The sequence below is a fragment of the Chondrus crispus genome, genomic scaffold, assembly GCF_000350225.1.
Source record: "Chondrus crispus Stackhouse genomic scaffold, scaffold_7, whole genome shotgun sequence".
NCBI classification, from domain to species: domain Eukaryota; phylum Rhodophyta; class Florideophyceae; order Gigartinales; family Gigartinaceae; genus Chondrus; species Chondrus crispus.
In genome coordinates, this window is record NW_005178734.1 from 257,911 (window position 1) to 285,377 (window position 27,467).

At 51.4% G+C, this 27,467-nt stretch overlaps 10 protein-coding genes; 5 read left to right on the forward strand and 5 right to left on the reverse strand.

Annotated features, from left to right (window-relative positions):
- Positions 1–515: 515 nt before the first annotated feature.
- CHC_T00007332001 (hypothetical protein) lies at positions 516–5,158 on the forward strand. XM_005711346.1 is given in 2 exon segments: positions 516–4,946; positions 4,947–5,158. 1 exon segment carries the CDS (start codon positions 516–518, stop codon positions 4,944–4,946), a length of 4,431 nt encoding a protein of 1,476 aa, XP_005711403.1. The 3' UTR covers positions 4,947–5,158.
- Positions 5,159–5,973: 815 nt separating this feature from the next.
- CHC_T00007333001 (hypothetical protein) lies at positions 5,974–7,992 on the forward strand. The gene has a single exon (XM_005711347.1). The coding sequence runs from the start codon at positions 5,974–5,976 to the stop codon at positions 7,990–7,992; it is 2,019 nt and encodes a 672-aa protein (XP_005711404.1).
- A 42-nt stretch (positions 7,993–8,034) lies between these two features.
- On the reverse strand, positions 8,035–10,178 carry CHC_T00008508001 (Serine/threonine protein kinase and serine/threonine protein phosphatase 2C Rhodoplastic). XM_005711348.1 is given in 2 exon segments: positions 8,035–8,135; positions 8,136–10,178. 1 exon segment carries the CDS (start codon positions 10,176–10,178, stop codon positions 8,136–8,138), a length of 2,043 nt encoding a protein of 680 aa, XP_005711405.1. The 3' UTR covers positions 8,035–8,135.
- A 1,634-nt stretch (positions 10,179–11,812) lies between these two features.
- On the forward strand, positions 11,813–12,145 carry CHC_T00007334001 (hypothetical protein). The gene has a single exon (XM_005711349.1). The coding sequence runs from the start codon at positions 11,813–11,815 to the stop codon at positions 12,143–12,145; it is 333 nt and encodes a 110-aa protein (XP_005711406.1).
- Positions 12,146–12,155: 10 nt separating this feature from the next.
- Positions 12,156–13,333, forward strand: CHC_T00007335001 (hypothetical protein). The gene is made up of 2 exons (XM_005711350.1): positions 12,156–13,145; positions 13,298–13,333. The coding sequence occupies exons 1-2, from the start codon at positions 12,156–12,158 to the stop codon at positions 13,331–13,333; spliced, it is 1,026 nt and encodes a 341-aa protein (XP_005711407.1).
- A 16-nt stretch (positions 13,334–13,349) lies between these two features.
- CHC_T00008744001 (glycerol kinase) lies at positions 13,350–15,113 on the reverse strand. XM_005711351.1 is given in 4 exon segments: positions 13,350–13,413; positions 13,414–13,716; positions 13,741–14,885; positions 14,966–15,113. 3 exon segments carry the CDS (start codon positions 15,111–15,113, stop codon positions 13,414–13,416), a joined length of 1,596 nt encoding a protein of 531 aa, XP_005711408.1. The 3' UTR covers positions 13,350–13,413.
- A 2,713-nt stretch (positions 15,114–17,826) lies between these two features.
- CHC_T00008875001 (receptor for activated protein kinase C) lies at positions 17,827–19,016 on the reverse strand. XM_005711352.1 is given in 2 exon segments: positions 17,827–18,053; positions 18,054–19,016. 1 exon segment carries the CDS (start codon positions 19,014–19,016, stop codon positions 18,054–18,056), a length of 963 nt encoding a protein of 320 aa, XP_005711409.1. The 3' UTR covers positions 17,827–18,053.
- Positions 19,017–19,031: 15 nt separating this feature from the next.
- CHC_T00007336001 (hypothetical protein) lies at positions 19,032–19,166 on the reverse strand. Its single transcript, XM_005711353.1, has one exon. It carries the CDS (start codon positions 19,164–19,166, stop codon positions 19,032–19,034), a length of 135 nt encoding a protein of 44 aa, XP_005711410.1.
- A 2,231-nt stretch (positions 19,167–21,397) lies between these two features.
- CHC_T00007337001 (hypothetical protein) lies at positions 21,398–25,606 on the forward strand. XM_005711354.1 is given in 2 exon segments: positions 21,398–25,417; positions 25,418–25,606. The coding sequence occupies 1 exon segment, from the start codon at positions 21,398–21,400 to the stop codon at positions 25,415–25,417; it is 4,020 nt and encodes a 1,339-aa protein (XP_005711411.1). The 3' UTR covers positions 25,418–25,606.
- Positions 25,607–26,062: 456 nt separating this feature from the next.
- On the reverse strand, positions 26,063–26,887 carry CHC_T00007338001 (hypothetical protein). XM_005711355.1 is given in 2 exon segments: positions 26,063–26,569; positions 26,570–26,887. The coding sequence occupies 1 exon segment, from the start codon at positions 26,885–26,887 to the stop codon at positions 26,570–26,572; it is 318 nt and encodes a 105-aa protein (XP_005711412.1). The 3' UTR covers positions 26,063–26,569.
- Positions 26,888–27,467: the final 580 nt, after the last annotated feature.

Below are 27,467 nucleotides of genomic sequence, written 5' to 3' on the forward strand. Positions count from 1 at the left end.
CCGAGCGCTACATCGTTCCCAGCCAAAAACCTACGGGGCTCTGCAAGCTCACGTTGTCGTCGGAGGCCGTAAAGCTTTTGTCAATTCTATTGACAAGCCCTCTTTTTGAAACATCATCGCAATCCTTATTCGAGGCTAGTGCACGCAACGCAGTCGAGTCTTCGCATAACAGCCAAAGGCTGTCTTGCCATGGCTCGCGGCGCCGGTGCGACCTCGGAATAGCGGCGGTCTTCAGTGCCTTCCACGAACAACAGTCATCCACCCTTTTTTAAGCAACTTGCGGCATGGACATACTAACTTCTCCAGCTCCCCACGAAGAAGTTCCGAATCAGAACCCGATGACACATGCAGTGACATCTTCATTGCCTCCAACCTCCCAACTTCAACCGCAAGCCGTCAGCAGAGATAAGAATGTTTTTTTTGCAGCGATCAACCGGAATTCATCGGAATTCGAACGCGAAATTCTTCCAGGACGCAGCTTTGGTCATTCGCACATGCAGCCCGCTGCTGACGGGATGGTCCCATCCATTGATGAACCTCGAGAACCGTACTCATCACGGCCTGGTGTCGAAAACTTGCAACCGCTCCCCAACATCTCTACAGTCGCACCTTCTTCCGGCGATGAAGAAGGCGGTTCCTCCGTACCGAAGTTCGACGCAATGAAGATATGGAAGCCAGCTTCGGTTGTGCCTCTTAGTCGCAGCCTTGACGCTGTTTTCCCTCCCATGAGCGAAGAATTTTTCGACACAACCTCGCATCCCTCTTCAAAGAGTGTGCAGCAAGTAGATGGAGATCTTGTTCGTCTAGAACTTAACTCATTGACTGCCCGTACCAAAGATGTGAATCTAAATACCCTCGAATCCGAGGTGGCCTCACATATCCTGGACATTGCCCCGAAGAGCACTGCAAGTGAATACCGGCGAAATGAGCGAAACGAGATGAAAGACCACTGTTCTGACTTTCCTGCTTTGCAACTAGAAACAAAACAAGACCTTTCAACAATCGCGAATATGACCGGGAACGGAGTTTTCCCTGGGAACATCAAGACAGGAACCCCTCAAAATGGAAGGCACACTTCGGCGTTTTATATGCCAACAGCAGTCTCAACCAATCAAGGTGGCTGCTTCGGCGAGACAACAAGCCAGAAATGGTCTGAGGCTGCGGATGTCGCTTGCGGAGACCTAAATCTAGCTTTACCCTCTCCAAAGCCAATGCGCGAACTACCAGAACCACTGGGCATTGCGGGTTGTGCGCGAGAACATTCCGGCGAGACACCGTCAAACCGGCAAAGTCGTGTGACTCTGCATCCTGACACAAAGCAATTCCCAAACGCCACGAAAACCGACTTATATTACGCAGGACATGGACCGAGCATTACGAGAGCGCAGCAGTTCTCCGGGCTGAATGATTCAGAGTTCAAGACCTTTCAGCCCGTGAAGTATGAGGACAACGCTGCTTTGAGGGCGCACAGTGCTTCTCAGCAGAACACGTCTCTCTCCCGAACTGAGAAAGGTTTTGCTTCTATCCCCTGTCCATCTGGTACAGCGACAGCAAGTAAGGAACCTTCTTCCAGTAATACTCTACGAGAAGCTAGAAGGACAACGCCATGTAGCGCATTGCCTAGCGATAGCGGTAATGAGGTAGGGGTCTCTGTTATAGATGGCAGCTACCACGAAGATGCAAGGCCAGAGACGGCAGTCGATCTAAATCCGAATTGCGCAAAACGACCGCGATCACCTATGGTGATTGATCTTGACGACGAAGTGCAAATGCGTTCTCTGTCGGCCCTTCCACCGCTTACTCGCCAGTCGCGACAAGTCCGTCCACGCTTCATAGCACCTGTCGTGCTCTCAGGGATTACTGAAGGTATTCATACGACGAATAGAATTCACGTATCTCGAGGCGGAGGCCTCTTTTCGGTTGATGCGCACGGGACTGTGAACATTGTCGATTCCGACGACGAAAGTGAGCTACAGAAGAATCAACTCTTAATCAGCACAGAAGAAGGCATTGGGGCGCTTCCAAGTCAGGGTGCACATGTGAACGAAGGCAAGTACTCTGCACCATTTTTGCACGGTTTGCCCGCCGAGAAATATCAGCAGGGCGAGGATCGAAGTTTTGCCGGCACGCCCTCGTGGCAAATGCGAAATGAAGCTGCGCAGGAGCTAGGAAAGGATGACCCAAAGAGCATCCAAAGAAAGCAAGAAAATGAAAACACTGCGATGGCGTTAGGGTTTCACGGCACGAGAAAGATACACTTCACATCCTCGCATGTATCAGGTCAGGAAGGGCATGGTGGCTTGAGCAGTAATCCAGTTGGTCCTTCGCACCAAAACTCTCCGTTCGAGTTGACAAGTACAGAATTCGGACGGCAAACCACAAACTTGGACGTAGTCCATCCTCGTAGAGATGACCCCGAGCGTGACGGCCTGTCAGAACGGCGGCTGCAAACGCTTATGAAACAAAATGAGATCACCGCTGATGCGACAGCCGAGGCAGAAACTCCTGAGGGATTGAAGGTTTCACTCATGCCGCATCAAAAAAGAGCTCTCGCGTGGATGATCAAACGGGAAAGGCCAATGCACGCAGATGAAGATATTGTTGCCGTTGACGAAGAGTGCTTGGGTGGCATCCTAGCCGATGATCAGGGTCTTGGTAAGACTCTCACCATGATCGCCCTCCTGCTTCACTCTGCTGCCACCACCTCACAAGTTTCGAACGATAACGAAAGCGATTCTGTCAGTACTGGAAGCAGCAGCGTGTCGGAGGTTGATTTCATCGATGACTCTGTGTTATGTGAACGTTCTTCGTTGCCGTGGCGAACGCTAGTGGTATGTCCGCCGTCCCTAATCAATCAGTGGAAAGAAGAGCTGATCACTCGCACCGAGGAATCACATAGGCCTCGAATATGCATTTACCATGGTGCTAAACGAGAGAGAAGCATATCTAGGTTGAAAAAGTATGATGTTGTCTTGACAACATACGCGACGCTCGTGAAGGAGTACCCCAAAGTGTTGAAGAACCACCCTGAATGGGAGATGCGGAAAGCCGCAAAATTGAAACCCCCATGCCGAGCCCGTGGCCCTCTTTGTCAAGTGTCATGGACACGAATTGTCTTGGATGAATCTCAGTACATCAAGAACAGAAGCACAGAGAGCTGGAATGCTGTTATGTCGTTGGATGCAGAGAGGCGTTGGTGTCTCAGTGGCACTCCTATTCAGAACTGTGTGGATGACCTTTACGCCTTGTTCTGCTTCATTCGTTACCATTTTGTACGTAACTACGAAATGTGGAACACCCTCTGGAAGAAGAAACTAGAGTCCCCATTTGAACATGTGAGGAAAAGGACTTTCAAGCAGTTTCAGGCTATCACGGGGGTGGTCTTGTTGCGGCGGACGAAGCTAGACGAGTTCAACGGGAAACCGCTCATTACTCTTCCACCGCGCACCACGGAGGTCAAACAGCTTGAGTTTGATGGAGCGGATGAATCTTCTTTCTATCACGCATTAGCGAAGAAGACTGTCATAAGATTCAACAAGTTCCTAGCAGAAGGCAGTATTTCTGCTAACTACAGTAATATTCTGCTTCTTCTCCTAAGGCTGCGACAAGCCTCAAGCCATCCGTTTTTGATTCACTACGCTCAGATGCAGACTCGTGGCCACATTGGTGAGACCAATGACACCATGTACGCTACAACATATACTCAAGAAGATCTTGAAGAAGCCCTGGAGTTGACGTCCTCTGGTCATTCCTTGTTGGAGTTTTTAGACGAAAAGTATCGGGAGTTGATCTTTGACTTCCTAAAACCTCCCCCTAGAGGACAAGCAGCAGCACTGGCATTCCTATGCGCTTTTTGTGCAAAGGCATGCGTGTGGAAGGATGGAACTGCCTTGCCTTGCGGAGAAATCATATGCCCTGGTTGTTGCACAGCGGTCCAGCACCAAGGTCACTGCCCCAAATGCAACAAAAGTACCGCCGACCGTGATAGCACGGAGACGTTTCTCAATGTCGACCACTTGCGGAGAGAAATTCATGCACAAACCATCCTGGGGGCTTCTGGTGGCACGAATGTAACTGTAGCTGAATTTAAAGCGTTGTTGAAAGAAGAGCTTAGAAGGAAACAGCGCGATAACGGTCGCAGGGGCATTGCCGAAGTCTCGACCAGCAACGATGACGAAGATGAATCTGGAACACAAGAATCCGGAGAAGAAATTGTGCGGGGCATTGACACAGATCAACACGCAATGTCTTCATCAAAGCAAGAGAATGCCTTACGAAAGAAGCGAAGGTTCGTGCGGAGCAAGAAAAAGCTTCTGAACGCCTTGGCTCAGCACTCAACGAAGGTTAGGGTGATTATCGAGGAATTGGACAAGGTGCGAGAGAGCGGAAATGGCGAGAAAACCCTCATATTTTCTCAGTGGACATCAATGTTAGATATTGTAGAGTTCCATGCACGGGTGAGTGGACACGATACTTGCCGGCTTGACGGTTCAATGACTGTTTCAGCTCGGCAAAAGCAGATTGAGGAGTTTCGAAGGAGCACCAAGAAAAATGTCTTTTTGATTTCATTGCATGCTGGCGGGACTGGCCTTAACCTAACGGCGAGCAACCGAGTGATTTTGTGTGATGTATGGTGGAATCCAGCAGTAGAGGAGCAAGCGATAGATAGGGTCCACAGGATTGGGCAGACCAGGCCGGTTCACGTGATACGTTTTCGTATGAAGGGCACGGTTGAGGATTCAATATACAAGATCTGCGAGAAGAAGAGAAGCATGGCAAATGGCACACTCGGTGAGAAGGGACAGCAGAATCTTGGCAGAACAAAGCTGGCTCGGCATGAGCTCTTGTCTCTTTTCAGTGGTGCAGCGGCAGATGTGGCACGCAACGCTGGGGACGATTCCGCAGCTGTACAAGCAGCCCAGAACATCCTCAGTATGTCGAATTAGATGGTATACACCATGTTCGGGATGAGAATGCAGCGGAGCTAGCACCAAGAGCTCAAGGCATGCCACGGGCGATCATTGCAGCAGGCCTGGAACTAGCTTGTAAAGTGTTTGCACATATTTAGAATTCATTGTCTTTCTAGGTCGAAAATTTTAATTCCACACTAAACCAACCTCGCAGAGTCTGTATACAACTAAACGAAGAGTTCAGACGACTACCCTTCGAAAGTAAGCATTGTACGAAACAAGCAAGGCCAGACGCCAGGTGTGCGTGACGTGTCATGAAGGCCAAAGCTATTCTACACGTTTACCAAGAAGTCATTTTTTCCGGTTTATTCGACATGCTCCGTATTGTCTAACAATAGTGCATGTCGGCCGTGCACCGTTTTATTGCGTCAAATCCAGTTTCGCCTTCAAATACTCGTGATCTCAGGACAGCGCACCAGATGTGTGCATTAGGTGGTATCAGGTTCGGTTCATGATACCCCTCGGCTTCCACGCGGGCCCTCTTTTAGCTGAGTGTACTTTTGTCAAGCGCGCCTTATTACTTGCGCAGTATACTGGATCTCTAAACATGTATTGTGTATGCGACACACCCATAAAAGGGGCGGATGACCGCAAGCCCAGATATATCTGGGAAGCACTCTCAACTCAGGGCGCGCGAAAATTGTCTCAACGCCTGCGGACCTTCCTCCACAGCGCATTTTCTGCTCGCTCTGGGACGCAGTTGCAACTCTACTTCCCTCAGAGGCGTAGAGACTGTGTGCCAGGAGAGCACAACAGCATGGCTCTCTTGGAACGCCCCTCGCAGCATGACACATATGCGCTTTTCCGGGTGGGCTTTGCAGCTAGACTACGATGGGAGCTCTCAGATACATTCATCGCCGTCAACCCAACGGCAGAGCTTAGTGGTACAGATTCCAGAACCGCAGCCACCGTTTTTTTCTTTGTCTCAGACGATACGCTCCCATCATCCCATACACGAAATTCGCCCTCCAAAATCACTGAAAAGCCATGGGCGTCTCGGACCATGTTGACAGCAGTCCTTGCGCGGCCGCCAAAGTCATCAGAAACCTCATTTCTAGCGCTCTCAGGAACAACTCCGCGCCTTACAGACAACCCGGGCGTATTAAAGGTCTGTATACCTTTCGGTACAGAGAATCCGCAACGGACCCTGATATCGCTACAAAGGCCTGGCCCTGGCGGAGCGTTCCTCAGTCTTTCTGGTGGGAAAGATAGGGCACGCCTGAAAAATGTGGTGTCAAAACGTGAACTGTTTCATCTGGAAATTGTTCCAGGTACCCTTGGGAAAGGCTTTGTGAACGGCCCTTTCGACCATAATCTTCCGCGGTTAACCAGCGTGGAAGCGCTCTCACACGCAGTACTAGAACTCGGAGTACGTTTTCGATTGAGAAGCGCCCACTCCCGCGTTCTGCGCAGGGGTGATGGGGATCAAAATTTCGTTGCGGTGGTACAGAATGGACCAAAGACGTCCATACAAGAGACCCATGAAAAGGAACTACTTTTCAGTGGATTCCGAGTGGACGGCGCAGTGTCCGGGTCAAACGGTCATATGCGAGCTCTTTTCGTGATCAAGGACGTAGAGAGCGGGAAGGTCCTCAGCGTATCTAAGTCCAATATAGCTCAGAGCCGCGCAAAAACACTCTGCGAGTCTGCTGCAGCTTTGATCCCAGAGGGGAATGCTGTTAGCCCACTCTGTGTGCAGTCGCGCCAAGTTTGGGGTGGCATTTACTTAGGTAACGTCAAGATGCGAGGCGGTGATGAAGCAGGTGCAGTACAGGTCGACGAGTGGCTCATGGCAGGTCCAAAAGGGCGGCTTGAAGTGCGCACCAATCGGTCGTCTTGGGAATCGTTTACAATTGAGTTTGTAAGACAGTCTTTCGCGATGGCTATTAACGAATTGCCAGAGTCTCCTTTGTACGCAATTGCAAGCGAGACCACCCGTTCGAACATTCGATCGGAGATTGCTGCAAGAGTAGGTAAAGAAGAACCGAAGGCTGCTAGCACTCTGGGAGCATCCTCTAAAAAGAAGAAAACAGGAGGAATGGACTATTCTGCAGCACTCGCAGGACTAGCTGAGCCTCCAAAAGTGCCGGTAGTGCAGAAATCAGAGGGCAGTGCGGCTAAAACCAGCAAATCTGCCAGTAAAAATGCCAGTTCGAAGGCTGGCACCAAGGGAAAAGGGCAACCGGCAGCTGTATCTGCAGCGGCGGCAGCTGCTGCTACCTCAGCGTTGCCCAGAAATCAAGCAAATCGGAAAGCGGCAAAACGCAGGAAGAAAAAGCAAAAGGCCAAGAACGCAAAGCGAAACGCAGCAGCAGCACATGCAAAAGGGGTGCAGGCTGCTGCGAGTGGTGCGACAGCTGGGGGAAGTAAGAGCGTGGACGCAAGTAATACCACAGACAAATCTCCCGATGCAGGCAAGTCGACTGTTCCCCCTGATGACTCTTCGCGCTCTTCATCTAAGGAAAGTTCCCAGGGTGGCTCCGGACCGCCATGCGCAGCATGTGGTCGGATGGTGGAGGGCACATATACCACAGCCTTAGGCAAGAATTTCCATCCTCATTGTTTTTGCTGTGGAAAGTGCAGAAGGCCCATGGGGGCTGGGGCGGGTCAGTTTAGAGAACGAGGAGGGATTCCTTATTGCCAAGCCTGTTATGCAGCGCATCTTGCATCACGGTGTGCGCGTTGTTCGGAACCAATCATGGACACCGTTATCACTGCCATGGAGAAGACTTGGCACAAGGCTTGTTTGACCTGCACGATTTGTAGATTACCTTTAACCCAAACCTTCTGGTTGTACGCTGACAAACCAAACGAGCCACGATGCAGCAGATGTGTCACGGGAAGTGAAGAGTATAATGGTCGTGGCAATGCAAGTGGCAGAATGGTTAACTTGCCGATGTTCGGTCGAAACAATAGGCCATCGCTTCCTGTCGGTAATCCGACTGCAGGAGCGGGGTCGTCTGCTGCCGGTGGAAGAGCTCGATTAATGAATCCAGTGCTCCCAGCAACAACGCGACGATAGCCCCTAGTTGGGATAGTACTTGTTCTGGGTGGATTCCGATACTTCTGCAGTGCAACTGTCTACAACTTTTTAAATCAACAGTTAGAGGGGTTTTATCTGCGAAAGGTGGACAGTCGGGTGCGTGGGAAATAGGATTGGTTCGGCTAGAGATAGCTGAAACTCTTATTTCCACCGAAAAACACAACTACGACTGAAATATTATCATCCGATCCTAATTCAACTGCCTTTAGAGCTAGCCTCTTGGCGGCCATGTCGGGCACTCTCACTGTGGATCGCAACATAGAAACCGCTTCTTGTGATGAAACTACATCCCACAGACCATCACTAGCCATGATGATGAAGTCGTCCTTTTCAGAAATAGAACTTGTCAATACTTCAGGCGTGGATGACACAAACCTCTTCACCGAACGATCTCCCATGGCTCGTGAAACCATTAAACGGCCCTGTACGCGACCTTGCGGAGAAACAAAACCGCCTCTTGCTTCGATGCGTGCTTTTTCGAAAGGATCGGTCGCAACATGATCCCGACTGAGATCAACATAGGATCCATCTGTTCGGCCTAAAACACATCTGCAGTCTCCAGCGTTGGCAACAAAAAGGGTCGAATCCACAACGAGGGCCGTTAGTGCCGTGCATCCACTTTCCTCAGTAGCGGGGGCATCCTTCAAAAACGCTTCATCGACATCTTCAAACGCATGTACGAGCGCTGATTCAGGCGTGGCGTCAGCATTGACCCACGCACGGAACAAAGCTCCGGCAAAATGCTTTGCGACAAAATCGGAGCATTTTTGACCGGCATGCCCATCAAACACTCCGAAAAGATGAGTGTTTGGCAAGTTGGCTAGTTGCGACTGAACAATGCTCCTATCTTCCATGCGGTCGGGACCTCTACTACCGCATGTAGAGCTCAAGGCTGCAGTTATATCCAAGGGCATGGTGTATGAGTCGATTTCCATGCCATTGCCGTTGGACTGGGTCCGTTTCTGCTCCCAAATAGGCTTTCTCGCAGCTGACATGTGAGACTTGATTTCCGTCAAGATAGGGTTGCAATCATCAATTCTCATGCCTCTTGAAACACCAGCTAGGTGATTGTCTATATCTACAGTGGAACCAGAAAAATTAGAAAGGTACTTCGGTCCTCTCTCCAATATCTGTCGAAGAAGGCACACGATCTGAGGAAAAGTTGGACGCTCAACGGGGTCGGGATGCCAACACTGTTGAATAAGTTCTCTGAATTCTTCTGGAACACCTCGTGCAAGAACTGGTCTAAGATGATTCTTCACAATTGTTCCTCTAAGTTTGACCTCATTGAAGCGGGTCTCCAAAACGGTATGTAGCTCAGGGACAGGCATTTTCCTATCCACAAAAGGTACAGCCCCGGTGGCCATCTCATTAATTGTGACAGCAAAAGCATACACATCAGCCGCAAATGAATGAGGTTTTCCGGACAGCACCTCAGGTGCCATGTAAACTAGTGTTCCAACCATGTGAGAAAGTCGCCCGTTAGACGGACCGCGGTGAACTGCGCGGCCACCGTTCTTAGAAGCTGCCGAGAGAAGCTCGTTGACGTCAACGGCAAGGTCGAGGTCGGCTACGACCAGATTCTCCCATTTACGATCAAGCAACAAGTTGGCAGTCTTTAAATCACGATGAACGAGGTTGCATTCGTGCATGTAGGCCATAGCATTTGCAAATTGTAAAGAAAGCGTGACAAGCCTTTCAAATGACATAGAGACGGCTTTTGCATGCAAAACGTCGAAAAGTGTACCACCGTCCATCCACGGGGAGATGGTGCAATACTCTGGGGGAGCAGTGCAGGCACCAAGCAATGGAAGGAGATTGGGATGTGAAATGCGAGTGCGGAGACGAACTTCCGCTTCGAAACGGTCCAGGGCTAGAATGGAAGTGATGCGCGGCTTGCGCATGGCGACGAGCATCGGCTTTTCATGGAGCTGCAAAGACGGCAGAAGTCCTCGGTATACGGAAGCGCCCGAGCCTTCGCCCTTCTGCTCCAAACTGGTAAGCGAGCTGGGATGCACATCACGCCAGATAATGCCTTCAGCGGAGCCCATTTTGTTCTGAGGTGGTAGGGAAGGGTAGTTAGATTTCAAGGAAGGTTGGGAGAGAGTTGGGAGGGTGATGGTGGAAGGTGAGGACGACCATGACGGAGTCTGAGTGGCGACCATGGCGTATGTTGAAGTGTTGGGGGCGGGTGCGGATGTGCATAGCGGAGGGTGCGGGAGGGGTACTTTTAATGGGGCGAATGGGTGTCATCTGGCAGCAGAATGTAAGACGGGTATGGGCTGCGCCCAGGCAATTGGAAGATGATTCGTGAATTGGTTCCGTTAATTCGACCCGCAATGCCACCATTGGCTGCCTTGTAATATGATCTACCACGTGCTCCTATTCTGAGCCGCAGTCTCCACCGTCAGCGACGCTGCGTCAGCGACGGGGCGCCCTCCATCCAAATGGCTAACCCCCAAATTCCATTTTCGCGACATTTCAGGTTTTATGATCATTTCTTCGTGCCCCTCACAGTCTGTGAGGGGCACGATGACATGGTCTGTGAATCACAGACCCCCTCTCGTTGCCCTTGGGATGCAACGCACCGTTGAGCCGCCCGTAATGCAACTATTGCAGTCAGGCTGCCCACTTGCACAATCTCGACCCCCACGAGATACCGAAGAGTACAGTGCCTCCTACGATATAGTGCTATAGCGTGACATACCTCTAGCCATAGCACTATTGGGGGGATGGCACTATATAAAGGAGGCTCAAATACATATATTTGGGGACAAAGCACACTGCTAACACAAACACAACAAAGCCTGTATAACACAACTAAATAACTTCATCCTTTGAGTACTGAACCATGCCGGATGATACACGTGTGAGCTTATGATAACCTGTGCCAGAGGGTGAGCCATAGCACTATATAGAGGGAAGCACTACTAAAGTAGGCACTATTGAGCGACCCCCCCTTGTACTCGCGGGTCACCAAGATGAATAGCTTGTCGTCCTAATATCGCAACATGCGCTCCGGTAGGTAAATTACTTGAGTACGCTCTGCGGGTTACTCGGCTCGTCAGACAGCTGCACTGTAATGCTCCCGGGCAAAGTGTCACCAGCACCTCGACAGAAGAAAAGGCGTTTCACATACCTCACCAGCGGTCGTTTAACAGCAAGTGCGATGAAGGTAGGCCTATATATCCCTCAATATGGCAGCACAGTGAGCGTCAAAAAAAGCTCACGTAAAGTTGGCAATAAGCTTGCACTTTGCGGGAGACTCCGAGGTCGTCGCCTCACTATCTTCAAATTTCTCTAGCTAGCACAGTACCAAGCATGTCTGTCTTCCCATATTTAAAAAACAAACACTGATTTGTTCATTCCACGATCCTCGATGTTAAACACATGATAGTCGTCAGCCGCTTTTGTGCTTGCGACCAAAAATAGAAGTGAAGCTCATCACAGAAAGCAGAGGGCATCGCTCTTCGGTGGACTTGTGCCGTTCTATCCATCAGTATCTGGATTTCCCGTCCTCTGTGATTTGGGGTGTAAATGTCCTGTCTGCGGCCCAGTGATGTGCGAATTCTTCTTCCGATTGGAAGAGGCCGACAGCATGACCTGCAGCAAAAGCGGCACCTAAAGCCGTCGTCTCCACAACACACGGCCTTACCACGGAAGTGCTGGTGATATTAGCTTGCATCTCCAGCAACAAATTGCAAACGGCCCTGATTCAATCAAGAAATCTACTGTACGAAAAATTACTCTGAAATCTCTTGTGGGATCCGGCTTAATTAGATTCATCTCTATCACAGCAATGCTAAACGCTGTCGACGCTTCCCTTGCATCGGTCTCCTGGAGGACAAGTGAGGGAATCCACACCGAACGACAGCGCCACTCGTGTTCTGCTCCCACTTCTCTTCATCTTCGTCACGAGGAGCACCCCGCCGGCGAGACGGCCGACGAATCGCGATTGACAGGGTCAAGAGCAGAAGCGAGGGGTACAAACTCTTCCAATAGCTGCCTCGTCAGCTCGTTTCACGTTTGGCAATCTGTTGGATTGTCGATTCGAGGGCAGAAGGCTTACCTCAAGCGAGTTGTCCCGTGTGAAAGAGTTTTTGATGTATACAGGGTTGAAAGATCCTCTTGATATTCGTGACATGCGGAACGGACGGAGGCTCGGGCCTGTGCTATTGCTGCTTTTATCAATATGCGCGTTCAGTGCCAACTTGGTGCATGGAGCCGGTTCTTCTGCTTCGCTCTCACAACTTCAAACACTAAAGCGCTCATCGCACTCTCAGGTTCTTTCCTTGTCCATCGGAGAATTTGAAAAGTATGTCGAGCGTGCGCCGAGAGAGTATACATTAATCGTTATGTTCACCGCCGATGCATCTATGTGCAAGCCTTGCGCTCCAATGCTTCTGGCAATCGAGAAAATAGCGAAGGAATATGAGGAACTTCCTGATAGGAAGAAATCGCGTATGCCAGTTTTTTTCGCGTCGTTGAAAGTGTCGCCGAATGACCAAGCCTTTCTTGCCAAGTACAGCATGCAGCATGTTCCCATTCTCTACGCTTTCCGCGCAGGAAACACTCGCAACTTTCCCTCGCCGTTGAACGATAATTCACCTGATAACTATCAGATTCAGCAGTTTGGTATCCTCCCAAATCAGATGAAGAACTTTGTGAATGCCCGAACATCATCAAGTCTGTCAGTTGTTCGCAGCGGCCAGATACCATTTGTTCCATATGTACGTGCTGTTATGCCGATAATTCTGGTTTTCGTCGGGTTTGCAGTGTTTGTCGGTGTCGCTTCCGGAGCATACAAGCGACCCATGGTCTGGTTTGGGCTTGTCATGCTAGTGTACATTTTCTCTGTTGGTGGAGGATTCTTTTCATGGATACATAATCAACCGCTTGCAGTCGTCGACAGTAATGGAATCACGCAGTATTTCGCTGAAGGATCGCGCTCGCAATATGTTGGCGAGGGCTTTTTTGTTTCTGTTACATGTGTGAGTATCTCCGTACTTGTGATCTTGATTCAGGAGCTTCCTTGGGTTCTCCCTTACAAGTCAGGACAGAGCGCTATTGGACTGAGTATGATAATGATGACGTTCGTCGCAATCGTTGCACTGCTCTCACTGTATCAAATTGTAAGTCTCTCGAAAACTCTGGCACACGTCAAGGAGTTTCAATTCCTGCGTTCTTTTCCCTTGAAAATACGCCCATGATCCCTTATCAAGCACATGAAACAGATTTTCCTAACCCTTCTATTCCCCTCTCTTCCGATCCGTTCGATGAGCAGAAAATGCCTCAATACTTGCGCTACAGTGAAATGTAACTACGCACAGAAACTATGAGCAGAGAAGCGGCATAGTTAAATTTATAAACATGAGTGACAAGGTCTACGCAGAGAACGCATTACTTTTGCTTATGTGAAATGATCAGAGCTGTCACGACCGATGCACTGACAGCCGAAATCACAGGGACTACAAAGTTCATCGGTGGCTTCCACCACGGCCTCGAGATTTGGTTCCCAACTTTTGTCCATCCGAGCGACCGCTCAACTGCGGCTTCCCACTTACACAATTCAGTGTTACGTTGTTCCTCTGTGATTTGGGGTGTAAATGTCCTGTCTGCGGCCCAGTGATGTGCGAATTCTTCTTCCGATTGGAAGAGGCCGACAGCATGACCTGCAGCAAAAGCGGCACCTAAAGCCGTCGTCTCCACAACACACGGCCTGACCACGGAAGTGCCGGTGATATTAGCTTGCATCTCCAGCAACAAATTGCAAACCGAGGCACCCCCGTCCACCCTCAATTCTGTAATGTCTGCACCCATGTCTTCCGAAGCCGCCCTGACAACGTCATTTACCTGATGTGTGATGCCCGCGAGCATGGCACGGGCCATATGAGCTTTCGTCGTTGACAAGGTGATACCTGTAAACACGCCGCGTGCGTCATCTCTCCATCTTGGAGCGAACAAGCCCGAAAACGCCGGCACGCAATACACGTCACCTGTGTCCGGTACACTGCTGGCGAGGGCCTCAATTTCGCTGGCGTGGTTGATAAAATCCAACTTATCCTTCATCCACTCAATGACGGCACCAGCAACGGCAACACTACCCTCGAGGGAATAAATGCATTTCGCGTTCGGGCCCATCTGATAGGCAGGAGTAGTGAGGAGCCTGTGGTTGCTGAACTTCGGCTCCTCACCAGTATTGACGATTAAAAAGCACCCTGTACCATAGGTGTTCTTTAGCTCGCCGACATTAAAACAGGCTTGACCAACAAGAGCGGCTTGTTGATCGCCGATGATGCCGGCGATACGGACGCCCTTGAGTACGGTGTCTCTCATAGTGCCAAAGAGTTCGGAGCATGAGCGAATGTCTGGAAGCACTGCGGGACTGACGCCAATCAAGTCCATCATGGTCTTATCCCACTTGCGGTCGCGGATGTCCATGAGCATGGTTCTGCCGGCGTTGGTGACGTCGGTGACATAAGCGGCTTCCACCGAGAGGTTCCACACCAGCCAAGTATCAATGGTACCGAACATGGCAGTGCCGTCGGCGACGGCCTCCTTGACGCCGGGGACATTTGCGATCATCCAGCGCATCTTGACACCAGAGAAGTAGGTAGACGGGCGGAGACCTGTGGTGTCAATAACCTGGCGGGTGGTTATCTCCGAGGCGATCTCCTCAACGGTGGTGCTTGTGCGGGCGTCTTTCCACAAGATGGCGTTGCAGAATGGCTGCCCCGTTCGACGATCCCAAACCACGGTCGTTTCGCGCTGGTTAGTGACGCCAATGGCGACGATCTGAGAAAGGAGCACGCCTCTTTCGCCGGCTTCGCTGACGCACATGTCGATGCATTGCTTAGAGTTGGACAGAAGGACTACAAGAGTGTGAGCAGGACTCAAGGTTGAGACAGGACGCGCGGATAGGCAAGAGGGGGAAAGTGTGGACGTAACGTACGCATAGGATCGTGCTCCTCCCAGCCGGGATGGGGGGTGTGGGTGACATGACCGAGCTGGTAAGAGCTCACAATGTCTCCTGTCCCGGTGAAGAGGATGGCGCGGGTCGAGGTGGTCCCTTGGTCGAGGGCGATGACATGATCGGACATTGCGAAAGGGATGGCGTGGGGAGTGGGAAGCGAAAAGGTAAGAGAGAAGGAGGAAGGAGGAAGGAGGAAGGAGGGAGGAGGGAGGGAGGAGGGAGGAAGGAGGGAGGAAGGAGGAAGGGGAAAGGAGGAGATACGGGTTTGCGGAGGCGATGGAACGAAACGCGTGTCAACGGCGAGGTTAAGGGGTCGGATGCGATACCTCGATATTTATACTACACAGCGCAATCCGGGCATTCCGCTATGAAAGTCTCTCGCTAAAAAATGATAAAGGGTGGACGGGCAAGGTAGAACGGCATCATTTTGGCATCGAGCGCATGAGATGCATTCGCGCGGCGAAGAAAACGTACACTTTGCCCTGAATCTGGATCTGGCGGCAACGGACAATGCTCGCTGGGCCCTGGCGCCCTTAGCATCCGTTGCCCGAGATCATCTCCGGGCTTACACTGCCTCGTTGCCGCCGTGACTGCGCCACCGACCGGGCCACGTATTACACCGACACGGGGAGCAGACGAGATCGAAGCTCGAACACGTCACGCGCCCGATCCATTGGATGCAACGGCGTGCCGGTCGGCAGATGCCTCGCTGAAGCCTGTGCGCCTGCCACCGCCGCATCGCCAGAAGCAGAATCGCCATCTCTCTGTGTCAGCACTCCCCCACTCCTGTCTCCCGTCCATCTCACCTTTCCCGCCATCCGCCCCTCCCCTCCATGCCCTGCAACCCGCCCGCCATGCCGCCGCGCCCCGCACCATGCCGCCCTCCCTCAAGCGCACGCGCCTGCTGGACCTCGCCCTCACGTCCGTCGTAGCCACGGCCATCTCCGTCATCCCGTTCGTCACCGTCTCCAAGGACCTGTACTTCTTCCATCCACCCTCCGCGCGCCTCGCCTTCCTGCTGGCCATCTTCCTCTCGTGGCCGTGCCACGCGCTCGCCGCTCCGCTTGCCGTCGCTGCCTACCTGTCCCACCGCCGCGCCGAGCCGCAAGCCCGCCGCATCGGCCCCGACCACCCTGCCCAGCTCACCGTCGCTATCGCCGCCGCTGCCACCTGCGCCACCGCCTTGGCCTCGCTCTTTGCCGCGCAGGCTACCTGGGTCTACGTCGCCGCACGCACCCGCCTTACCTGGATCCTCGCCCTCGTCACCCTCGGTTTGGCCATGATCGCCGTCTTGTGCGCCTCCGTCCTCGCCATCTTTGTTCAAGCCGTCCGCGCCAGAGTCGCCGCGGTGGAAGACAAGACCATTCTGCAGGAGAGCCACTCTGTTGCTATCCACGTCGCCCCAGACCAGACCATCCCACATGAGCCAGAGTTGGAGATGGGTCGCCATGCTAGCGACCTCGTCTTTTGAACTTCTTGTCTTGCTTATTGCCCTTCTTGTGCATATCAATAGACATACAGGTACATGCAATGTGCGCAACGTATTAGCAATCCAATGTATTAATCTGTAGCGCCCTAACAATTCCCCCGGCTCTCGTGGCGACATTAAACAACAGATGATCCACTGTGCTGGGGCCGTCTTCTCTACGCACTATGCGCCGTGTGTCCGTGGTTTTTTCATGAGCACTCTCTCCCTCTTTCCCATCAGGTCCATGCCGTCTCTGCACAGTTCACCACTGAAATCACTGTTGTCTTGTATATATGCACAAGAGCAAGTGCTGTCCCCCAACCTCGCCCTCCGAAAATCCAAACTGCCCATACCTGCCGTCACTCGCGAAAGCGGGCACCGAAGAGAAATGATACTCAATGCAACATTTCCTGCAACCTTACTCCCGCTTGTTGATCTCAAGATTAAAACGTCGCGGATTTCCGGATTGGAAATCCGATTAATTTACACCACCCAAGGGTACTGTACTTTTGTGTTTCTAGAAATGTATCGGTGTTAATTAGAGTCCGCACCCGTGGCCTAACTGGCAAAGACTCGCATTGTACAGCTTACTCTACTGACATCGTCGTTGTATTTGCCCACGTGCTGTTTAGTAAGAGAGGTGGACACATCGAAATCGGGCTGGAGAAGTACTAACAAGATTTCATTGCTCATTAGATGCCATCCACAACAACTCCCCGTTTCGCAGTCCTGTCGTCTCACAGACTCTTGCAGGTTTTAGAGGTAGACGCATTATGATCATGGGAGCCTTTCCAAACGATGCCCGCCTCCGAGCGGCTAGACAGCCTACGGTACTCATGGGTTCCCTGTTCCCTCCACCACGACCTTCGTCGATATCTAAAACATCTTGAAGTCAGTCGTTTCCTTCGCCTCGCCACTTTTCAGCACCCTACATCGTCTTGTGCTTTGCTTCATTCCTCTTTCTTCATCACCATTTTACGTTACTACGTGCACTACCTGCTTTGTCACGATTGAGCAACTGAACCTCGGTTATCCCACTCTTGTTCAGAAGAGTAGAATGGCATGGGATTCTGCGAGATAGGCAAGCAGATAATCCATTCTCCCACACTCAGTGTCACCAGGTGGGATCTTTCAGGCCACTACGATTTCGAGAAGCTACAAAGCAGAAGCGTAGGAGTAATAACATCGCTACCGCGCTAATTTTCATAACGCACAGCCTCCCAAGAGCCCAGTCCTGAGCTCCATGTACCGTATCTAGCAATAATTGGCAGTCATGAACCCCTACGCTTATGAAGAGCCCTTCTGATCAATGCACGTTGCACGGAAATTCAAGGGACGGGGGGAATCAAGAGAAATACAAAAAGAAAAGAAATTTTTCTTCACGATCAATGCATCGTTTACACACGAGCAGGCCTCGTTTCCAACCTACTGTGTATAACTAGCGTTCACGTAAGCATCCGGTAACGGCACCGACCGCGGCCACCACAAACCCCCGGCCACGGCGCTCCCTAGCCATTCCTTCATCGCCTACATTGCGAATCACGTAGCCTTCAAATGATGCAGATCAGCCACTCGATCTAACAAGCCGCTAACGGCATCTTACCGGCCGATGCCGACACCCCAGACGCGAATGACATTATCAGTGTATCCAGAGAACAGTGTGGAACCGTCGGCAGACCATGTCAAAGAGATACATGCTGGTTGCGCAGCCTTCTTGCCAATGGATTCCGCCTGGTCGTCACGAAGCTCATCGACAACGGTCTTGGACTCCAAATCCCAAATCTTAATGCACGAGTTAGTGGCGGCACACAGCCAATAACGATTCGGGGAGAAGCACAAGGCGTGGATAATGTCATTAGCCTCCAGCGAGTACAAGTGCTTCCCTTCTTGGAGATCCCACAGCATAGCCACGCCGTCCTTTCCACCGGAGGCGCAAAGAGACCCGTCTGGTGAGACGGTCACAGCGTTGAGGTATCCAGAGTGGTTGTGAAGATTGGTACGGAGCTTGCAGTTGGTGAGGTTCCACACCTTGACGAGCTTATCCCAGCCGCATGACACAATGAGCGGGTTCTGAGTGGACGGCGAGAAGCGAACGCAGGAGACCCATTCGGTGTGGCCCTCCTCCTGAATGGTGTACTTGCATTCGCCGAGGGTGTTCCACAACTTGATGGTGCGATCGCGAGAACCTGACACAATCTGACGGTTGTCAGCCGAGAATGCCACGGAGAGGACATCCTTGGAGTGACCCACGAATCGGCGAGTAGTGACGCCGGTAGACAGGTCCCAGAGGCGGAGAGTGTGATCCCATGAAGACGACAGGGCAAACTGGCCATCGGATGAGAGGACAACATCGGAGACGAAATGACCATGGCCGCGGAGAGCGCGCTTCGGGTAACCGTAAGAGCCAAGCTCTTCGGTGTCGGTAGTAAGCTGCCAGACAATGATGGTCTTGTCGCGGGATGCAGACAGAACAATATTGGTGTTGTCGACAGTGGTGGCGAGGGCGGTGACCCAGCCAGAGTGACCCTTCAGATACCCACGAAGCGAAAGTGTCTCGGCCATGTTAATCGATTTGGTCTACCGGATAGGTGACTGCACCGTTAGTGGGAGGCGAAGGAGTAATGCGTGATGACGATAGTCTAGGGAAGTGTTTGATAAAAAGAGGCTTAGAACTAACGGGGATTGGTACAGGTGTGATAAACCGATGTGCATTATTGAGAGATCAGGGTATGTCGCCGGCGGCGACGATCAGCATCGCTCGCCCCTGGTTGTTGCGAAAAATGAATCACAGATCGATCAGCAAAAAACTCACTTTGATAAGAATAAAACAGCTCTGTGATCAAACAATTCGGATTCGTTTGAAGATTGACAGTGTAAGCTCTCATAAGTGAGATCCTATTCGCGCTATGAGCGACAAATGAAACGATGCCAAGTCGAGAGGATACAGGATGAGGGGTTTCAGGTCGGAGAAGAGCGTATGAAGGATTTGACCAGATTTTGCCGTTTTTCTGATTGCGGTGCCGTGGGCTTGCGGGCTTGTGTAATCACGCTTGTATTGGTGTGGCGTACGGTATTTCCTCTTTTAACGGCACTTTAATTCGTTTGCGTTCGTATTCATAGGCGTGCAAGGCCACCGGATAAAGTCTAGAGTCGAGCGGGCCGTTGTGGCCTTCTGAGATGTGGTAACTCTCCGGGATTCTCGAGCTGACTTGGCGACAATGCTGCGCACCTTCAGGTGGGGCCAGACGCGTGACGATGGAACGTTGAGAGGTCAACGCAGTGGTGATGGACCGGGGCCCAATCAGAAGGCGGCGCCAGGCCGGGGATGATGGCTCAAGACGGACCTCTTCTAACTGTTATGATACAAGTTTATTTATTTATTCATGCACTCCCGGCATCGAGAGCGGCGACAACTTCTGTGCTCAGCGACCGCCGCGACCCGAAGGGCACCGCGCCCGACCATAGTCTGGCCGCACTCCGCATGTTATGGCACCCCGCATCAACGCCTTCCACCCCGGGCCCTTTCGGTTGGTGCAGTTAAGCCGTAGTGTAACGAGAACCATAAAAATCCATCCATTTTCCATATACCATTCGCCAACCTCGTAGTAGAAAGCTACAGTGCGCACGCATATATCGCCTATCCTCCGTTCGTTATCGACCAATAAAGCTTCATCCACCGCCTTGATTCCACCACATCCGCTTCCTGTCCTCGATAACCTCCCTCCGCCTTCCACACCCAAGCCACCATCCTTTTCACAGACACCAAAGGAGCGGCGAAGCCGCTGTGGGCGTGCTGCTTCGTCCCACCTGACATGTCACGCACCGCTTCTGAAGCCACCGCGACAGCTCCGGAGACCAGTACCTCTTCGGGGCGTCAAACCCCATCGCTCGACATCAGCGACTCAATGACTTTCATCCCGGACGTCCAGACTGCAGTCGCGGAAATCGAACTGCGTATGGCCTCCCCACAAACCTCGTCAGCATCTATCAACGTCCGGAGTCCGTTACCGCCCACCCCGAACGCAGAAAACCCCAAAGACTCCAGAACGCCTCACCAATCTACTTCGTCTACCTCTGCACAACAACCATCATGCCCCGCTTCACATGCTGTATCCAGTATCGTCTCAGAAAGAGTTGGACAGTTTGAAAGGTCTGAGCCGCATGCTCTCCCCACTATTGATGACGGCACTGTTACCATCACAACAACCCCTCCAATACCCACTGCCAATCTTTTCGAGAGCGCTGTCAATCCATTACAAGCCGACATGGAAAGGGTCTATCAAGCTTCTGTACCTCTGAACGATGTTGTTGAAAGACTAAGTCCCACAGACAACATATCCTCTCCGTTCGATGATGCCGTGTCACGCTTTGAGGCCGCTGTGAGCAACTTTGAATCTATAGTTGCATGCGCTCCTTCTCAAGATCCTCACGATGAAAGTCTTTCAATACCAATTGCAAATGTGGTCGCTAGGTTTGAAGCTCCCGAAGAGGCAGTCCCTGTTTCTAACGCGTCAACCAACCAGGCCAGTTCTCGGGTTGAGTCTGCAATCGAAAAGTTCGAGATGCCAATTCGGGATGATACTCTCACTCGTACAAGCCTTGACATTCCCTCCGTGCCAATCTCTCCTAAGGTGGAACACTTCGAAGCAGGGGAGGTCCGGACGGTGGGAATGTCTGTGCCGGACGAGACATTCAGAAGCGCCAGCGCTGACGCTCCTGCACCACTAATCACTTCCGCTGTAGACAGAATGGATGCAGTAATTGCAGCAGCCGAGGCACAGCTATTGACTACCACGCCGACAAGCAATCCTTCCATTCCGATCGCTTCATCCATTAAGCATTTCGAGGAGACTAAAGAGGTCGAAGCTCTAGCCGATTCGCCCGAAGATATCGCACCATCGCTGTCAAGTCCTGAAGCCGCGGCCGAAGTTCCCGCGGCTCTCATGGCACACACAGTTGGAAAGTATGAAGAACCTGTAGATGTCAATGCCAGTGCTGGTGAAACTATTCCCGATGACAGAAACTACCTGCCAACAGCACCCACTGGTCCATACCTTGAGGCTCAAGATGAAACACCAAATATCATACCAACTGTTTCAGACATCGAAGAAGCACAAGAGCCACAGCCAAAAAGTGATTTACCACGCTCTGATGTCGATTCATGCAGTCAAGCAGCCTCAGTCAATCTTCACGGAGACGCGTTTAATGAAGGACATGACTCAGTGTCCCTTTCTCTTGTTCCTGATGAAACAACTTTCCATGCCGCGTCTGACAAGCTAACAACTGAGAGAGAGAGAATGAGCTCGCATTTTACAAGCCATGTGGAGGGAGAAGCCCGAAATGAAGAAGGCGCTAAAGCGTCGAACTCAAATTCGATTGCAGGGCCCTCGAGTGCCTGCATAGAGAGAGCTGCGCAGAATGGCGCTGGAATCGATATCAACACAAACGCTCTCAAGAGCGCGCGAAGCTCGATGGCGGAAGTTAGTGAGATGGCGGAGAATCAAATGAATGAAGAGAACAAACCAGCTACAGGAATAGCCTCAGTGAAAAACACAAGCGTAAAGGATCGAAGAAACGAAAGTGTTGAAATCCCCGCGTTGGCTATCCCGCCGGAGTCGTCGATACAACCAAGGGCTCAAGAACCAAGCGCATTACCCAACCATAGGCCAGATGTGTCTGCTATGACAGATGTGTCTGCTATGACAGATGCATTCCTCTTTCGCGGTAAGAATGTATTCTCAAAGACGACGAAATCCAACCGCAAAGTCGATGTGTCTGAAAATATTTTCAAGTCTGGTGTTTCTCAAGGCAAGCTTATCTCCGGTAACACTTTTTCTGATGCACCCTCAGCAGCACCGTTGCCACTTCTGGGGAAGAATCAAGCTGGACCAGAATATAAAAGAGAATCTACACCAGACCCCGCAATTCAGTGTGCTATCGATCCTGAGACCCAGGCTAAGATAGAGGCTTCGACCGAATCCGACACAGAGGCTGCGACAGAGCCTCCGCATGATCCTGTCAAAAAGCCTACAAGAGAATCCCTAGAGTCTACGGCAGAGCCTACAATAGAGCAGGCAACAGAGCCTGTAGAAGGGCCCGTGGCGGAGCCTGCCACAGAGCCCACAGCTGAGCCCGCGGTACAGCCTGCGACAAATCTTACAGGGGAGCCTGCAACGAAGCCTGCGACGAGGCTCACAGAAGACCTCGACATGGAGCCAGCAAGAGAGTCAGTGGGGCTTGCCGCACAGCCTACAACAGAGCCGACGGCAGAATCTACGGAGGAGCTTGTGACCGAGCTCGCAGGAAAGCACGTGACGGAGCCTGCAACAATGCTCATGGATGGACCTGCGGCAGGGCTTGCGATAGAACGCGCTTCCAAGCTGGCGATACATCTCGTAGAAGAGCCCAGCATGGAGCCAGTGAGAGAGTCCGAAGGCTCCATCGCAGAGCTTGCGGCAGAGCAGGCTGCAGAACCCACGGAGGAAGTCGTGACGGGACTCGCAGAGAAGCCCGTGATGGAGCCTGCAACAGAGCCCGCGATAGAGCCCAGAAAAGAGTCCCCGGCAGAATCAGCAGAAGAGCTTGCAATAGAGCCGATACCAGACGTTTCATCACATGCTGTCTCAGAGGGAATGCAGCAGGCAATAGCAACTGATGAGGATCCCCCGCTCCCAACAATGGCCACACAGCCTCCGCAAAAAATTGCACTGGACTATGAAGAGAGTCAAACTCCTCCTTCTGAGGAACAGCCCCCATTCCGAAGTCTGTCAAGATTGGACACAGCTCACATAGGACAGCCTGTGGCGATTCGAAATAGGCCATTCAGTGCGGACGTCTTCACTTCAAACACCAAGAAAGAACCTCCTCTTCCGGACACAGTCACGATGGAAAACGTAGCAGACGAGCCCTCAGTACAGACAGCGCAAATGACACGCACTGGCATGAACGAAGGCATCCCACCCAATGTCCTGGAGAATCCCATTGTCGAATCTGATTCTATCCCGAACCCCTCAACGGATATTCTAGGAAAGGACCCCCCATCGTCCGAAGAAGAAAATGAGGGTCTGAACCCCAAAAGCCCATTAGCAATATCGTCTTACACGTCTAACCTCGACAGACCGAAACTTGAAATTTCGGAAGCTAAAACATGGATGGATGGTCCTGCAGACATACCATCAGTTGATGGTATAGACGCAGATGGCGGTAAGGGTACCTCAAGCGACCCTGAAGTACGGGGAGCAACTGGAATTCAAGGCATAGAAGGCCATGAGCAAACATCAGAAGACACCAACCAATCCAAAGCATTGCTGGTGCACTCGTCAGAGGGCGATGAATTTTTGGATGATAGCATGACAAACAAATCCAGCGGCCACCCATGTACCCAGCTCAAACGTGATCAGACAATCAGTGCACTCCAAGGGATAGCCGGTACTCCAGAGACTGTCGCTGACAGCAGCCCATCCAATATCCATACCGAAAACATTGGCGCTGTTGAGCAGCGTTCTTCTACCCTGGCGGCTGCAGTACCAATGGAGGTAGGTCGAGTGGACCATGACACGATCAGAGTTCCCAGTGCGAAGCTGCCTGAGGAAAACCACACCGTTGGCGCAACCGCAAGTGACAGACCTTCCTCCGCGTTGCGAGATGAACGTGTTGTACCAGCTGCTAATTCGTCGAACTCGAGTGCCTTTCCGTCAAGCGAAGTTGCTCCCCAAGCTAGTACAGACACCTCTGATGCTTCAGAAGATAGACTTGCTTCTGTGAATGCAGTTTCTACAGACAGTTCAGAGTTGCTGTCAGAAGCTACTGCAGAAGCCCGAGATGAGGGAGCAGCTGAGAATTTGGGGCAGTTAACCAACTTGGATAACGTTACGCCCACATCGACACCGGTTGACTCAACGAGTCAAGCGAGGCAGGTGGGATCCCCAGTGACACCTAAGCTTGAACCAGCAGAAAGGCACAACTCGTCAAGTATCCCAGAAGGTGATGGTGAAGGGGAAGGAGTATCGGTCCCGAGTACACAAGCTGTAGCTACGAATTCGAACCTCACCGAAGAGCCGTCTACCGGTTCCTCAGTCTCTGCAACGGTCAGTAGCACGGAAGAGACAGAAAGAAGAAAGACAGCACAACGCGGGGTTGTAAGAATTGCGAAAAGTCCAAAACCGTATGGAGCTAGAGACATATCCGCTTCATCAGCACGATCTCCGACTACATGGAAACGCGTTCCCAAAACGTTGCCAAGCGGGGTTGAGATGAGGGTCCTATCCCCGAGTACTGGCTCATCGACAGGAACGCACGCTTCTCCTCGTCTTCCGCGAGTAGCGGAGTTGACCGGGAAAGAAGGCAGAGAAAAGGCAACAGCAAAATATCGCCTACCAAGAGGTGCTACATTTTCCGGGACCCCAACGCACACACAGTCAAGAAGGCTTTCGGCCGTGCACAGAATCCAGATTGATGTTTCGGATACTGATTCGACTGCGTCTATGCCCGTTGTGGCTTCAGCAAAGAACCGCAGCATGACACGAGCCTCTAGTTTTTCACAGAGTCGCCGTGCAACTTTTTCAGGTGCACATTCTAGTTCTTCGTCTCATAAGTTGAAACCTAGCGTGTACGCTCCATTCGGAAGCAACTCTGGACGCAGGGCTTCAGACCTTCACTCCTCATTCGGAGCAAGGGCAGGCAGACGCCCGGTTACGGTGTCATCCTCCGCACCAGCTAGTCCCCGTCCACCCAAGGGACCAGGGTATGCGAGACCGCCGTTCTCTCCTCTGAAGACACCTCAGAGCAAACCGACGGTTCCACAACCATTCCGCCTTGCAGGTATTGAGCTACACGAGAAGCATTTAGTGCAGCTCGAAGAAGCTAGGAAGCTAGCAGACGAAAGCCAAGCCAGGAGGTATCGTTTTAGACCAACTCCGTTGCCCGACTTTTACCGCTCGCCATCCAAACCAGAGACGAAATAGTATAGAAGCATGACTGTACAAAGAACTCGCGAAAGTGACAGATACCTTTTTTATCGCCACAAAAGTATCACATCTACATCCTTTAGAAGTGCTCTCGTACAATGTATGTGCCCATGAATCGCTTGGAGAAGCTTTGAGAGAACAGCAATAAACGAAATCGCATCTACGCATGTAGGAATGCTATCCGAACCCCGTGAGAGAACCATTTTATTCGTTTTCGAGATAGCGGAAAAGGACGAAGACATGACAATCCTGATGTGTTTTAGGGTCTTCAGGTTGGCCAACAGGCCGCGAATCCAAAAAAAAATCGATGACGCGCAAGATCCAAACGTACTTCACTCGACAGGTACACGCTTCGAAAGGCTCCAAACGCTGTTTATGGCGCTGAAACCCCAGATACTAAAACAAGTTAGGAATTCGGCTCTTGTAGGCCTCTCTGCTTTAATGAAAGGGAGATAGTGAGAAAGAGAAGGACTTTAATTGAAAATCCTTTTGGTAGGAAAGGAAGCCTTATTGCTATCCCTTAAATTATACGCATGTATAGCGAAGGAGGAGCAACAGCGCCTGTGATGACCTCACCTTAGAGCCGCGCAACATCATTTGCAATCGCTGGGTGTTCTTGGTGAGAGGGTGAGACCATCATGACAATCGACTGAAACACAGTTTAACAGTATTGCTGTAGATAGCAACAGCATATCAATATCACCGCATCGTGAAAGAGAAGGTAAAACGAGTCCTAGCATGAATCAGTACGAATATTATTGTTGGCCACTTCTGAAGCGTTTGATGTCCCATGAGAATTCGCTCCGATTGCGCGTGCTTCCAATCCCTTGACACAGAGCCTGCCGCATGAGGTGCAGAATCTGTGCACAGTCCAGGTCAGCTTCAGGAACAGGTCGTGGAAGTCATTTTTGCTGCAGAAAGCGATGTGTCCTACAGCATTGGTTGCTGTTAGTGCCGACCTTAACTTTCATGCCTTCTTCGGTGCTTTCTTCTCCTTGTTCCTCATCTCTCAAGCAGTGTATAGGACTGCGTCAACGATAACCTGGTTACCACGAAATACCCAACTGCGTAAACTCTCAAATAGTTATTTCGTAATACAGGGGACCCTACCCATTAGTGCCGCCCCGTGCGAAACCCCAAAAACGTGCACTATTGCGAGACGGCATTAGTAAGTAACGTCGTCACATCTATCTGCATGCATTCGGTAATTAACGTCTGCCTGCTCTGTGTTGGTTCTCTGTTGTGTCTTGCAGTGAGAAATGCGCGTTTTGCCGACCGCAGATGCGATAGAGCGTCCGAAACCTGGCACTCCGTCGCCAAAAGTTCCAGCTCTCCAAACAATTCCGCGATCTCGACGACACAGGGTATAGTCCTTCTCTCCATTGCATCTTCTGCGCTCTCACCTTCATCACTTGATTGCATTTCAGGGGGATTCTGCACCACTTGAACTGTCTCCAAAACATCCATGGCGTCATTGACAGACGCTTCCACCACACCTTCATCTGATTCAATATTTACCCACTGCTCTACATCCCTCCTCTCAAATCTTTGAGTCCCCGTGCGAAGTAATCCAGAGCCAATGTTCATGCGAGACAGCATCTGTAGAACGTCGTCAACAATTGCCTTTTCAATATGGCAAGCTAAGATCCGTGAACGATGTTCGGTGGCCGTGAGGGGGATCGGACTAAAAAGCGGCTTTTAGTGCATTCATTGGCAATTGAAATGTGAATTTGGACAAGGGGGCTTTTCGGTTGGAACGCACGACAACTCAGAAGGAAGTGGAAATCAAGTGGACCATTTCAGCCGCAGAAAGCCAAGTCAGGATGACTTGGCGACAAGTCAGCGCCAAACCACACGCCATGATTTGGAATGATTCTTCGTTCGCGTAATGAAGAACCTGTCAAAAGCAAAAAATCAGCACCAAGTCACGAATGACTTGGTGCTGTTCTTCGTTCGCGTAATCAACACTTGGCACAAAAATGAATCATCACCAAGTCACACGCAATGGTTTGGCACCCCCACTATAACTTGGCAATGATTGCGAATG

Bases quoted from the DNA above. Each gene is read 5' to 3' on its own strand.
- CHC_T00007332001 (XM_005711346.1), top strand. From the start codon at position 516: ATGGTCCCATCCATTGATGAACCTCGAGAACCGTACTCATCACGGCCT.
- CHC_T00007333001 (XM_005711347.1), top strand. From the start codon at position 5,974: ATGTTGACAGCAGTCCTTGCGCGGCCGCCAAAGTCATCAGAAACCTCA.
- CHC_T00008508001 (XM_005711348.1), bottom strand. From the start codon at position 10,178: ATGGTCGCCACTCAGACTCCGTCATGGTCGTCCTCACCTTCCACCATC.
- CHC_T00007334001 (XM_005711349.1), top strand. From the start codon at position 11,813: ATGCTAAACGCTGTCGACGCTTCCCTTGCATCGGTCTCCTGGAGGACA.
- CHC_T00007335001 (XM_005711350.1), top strand. From the start codon at position 12,156: ATGCGGAACGGACGGAGGCTCGGGCCTGTGCTATTGCTGCTTTTATCA. The intron at 13,146-13,297 runs GTAAGTCTCTCG...TTCGATGAGCAG, and splicing joins TGCTCTCACTGTATCAAATT to AAAATGCCTCAATACTTGCG.
- CHC_T00008744001 (XM_005711351.1), bottom strand. From the start codon at position 15,113: ATGTCCGATCATGTCATCGCCCTCGACCAAGGGACCACCTCGACCCGC. The intron at 14,886-14,965 runs GTACGTTACGTC...ACACTCTTGTAG, and splicing joins GGAGGAGCACGATCCTATGC to TCCTTCTGTCCAACTCTAAG. The intron at 13,717-13,740 runs GTGGTCAGGCCG...TGTGTTGTGGAG, and splicing joins CTAATATCACCGGCACTTCC to ACGACGGCTTTAGGTGCCGC.
- CHC_T00008875001 (XM_005711352.1), bottom strand. From the start codon at position 19,016: ATGGCCGAGACACTTTCGCTTCGTGGGTATCTGAAGGGTCACTCTGGC.
- CHC_T00007336001 (XM_005711353.1), bottom strand. From the start codon at position 19,166: ATGCACATCGGTTTATCACACCTGTACCAATCCCCGTTAGTTCTAAGC.
- CHC_T00007337001 (XM_005711354.1), top strand. From the start codon at position 21,398: ATGGCACACACAGTTGGAAAGTATGAAGAACCTGTAGATGTCAATGCC.
- CHC_T00007338001 (XM_005711355.1), bottom strand. From the start codon at position 26,887: ATGGATGTTTTGGAGACAGTTCAAGTGGTGCAGAATCCCCCTGAAATG.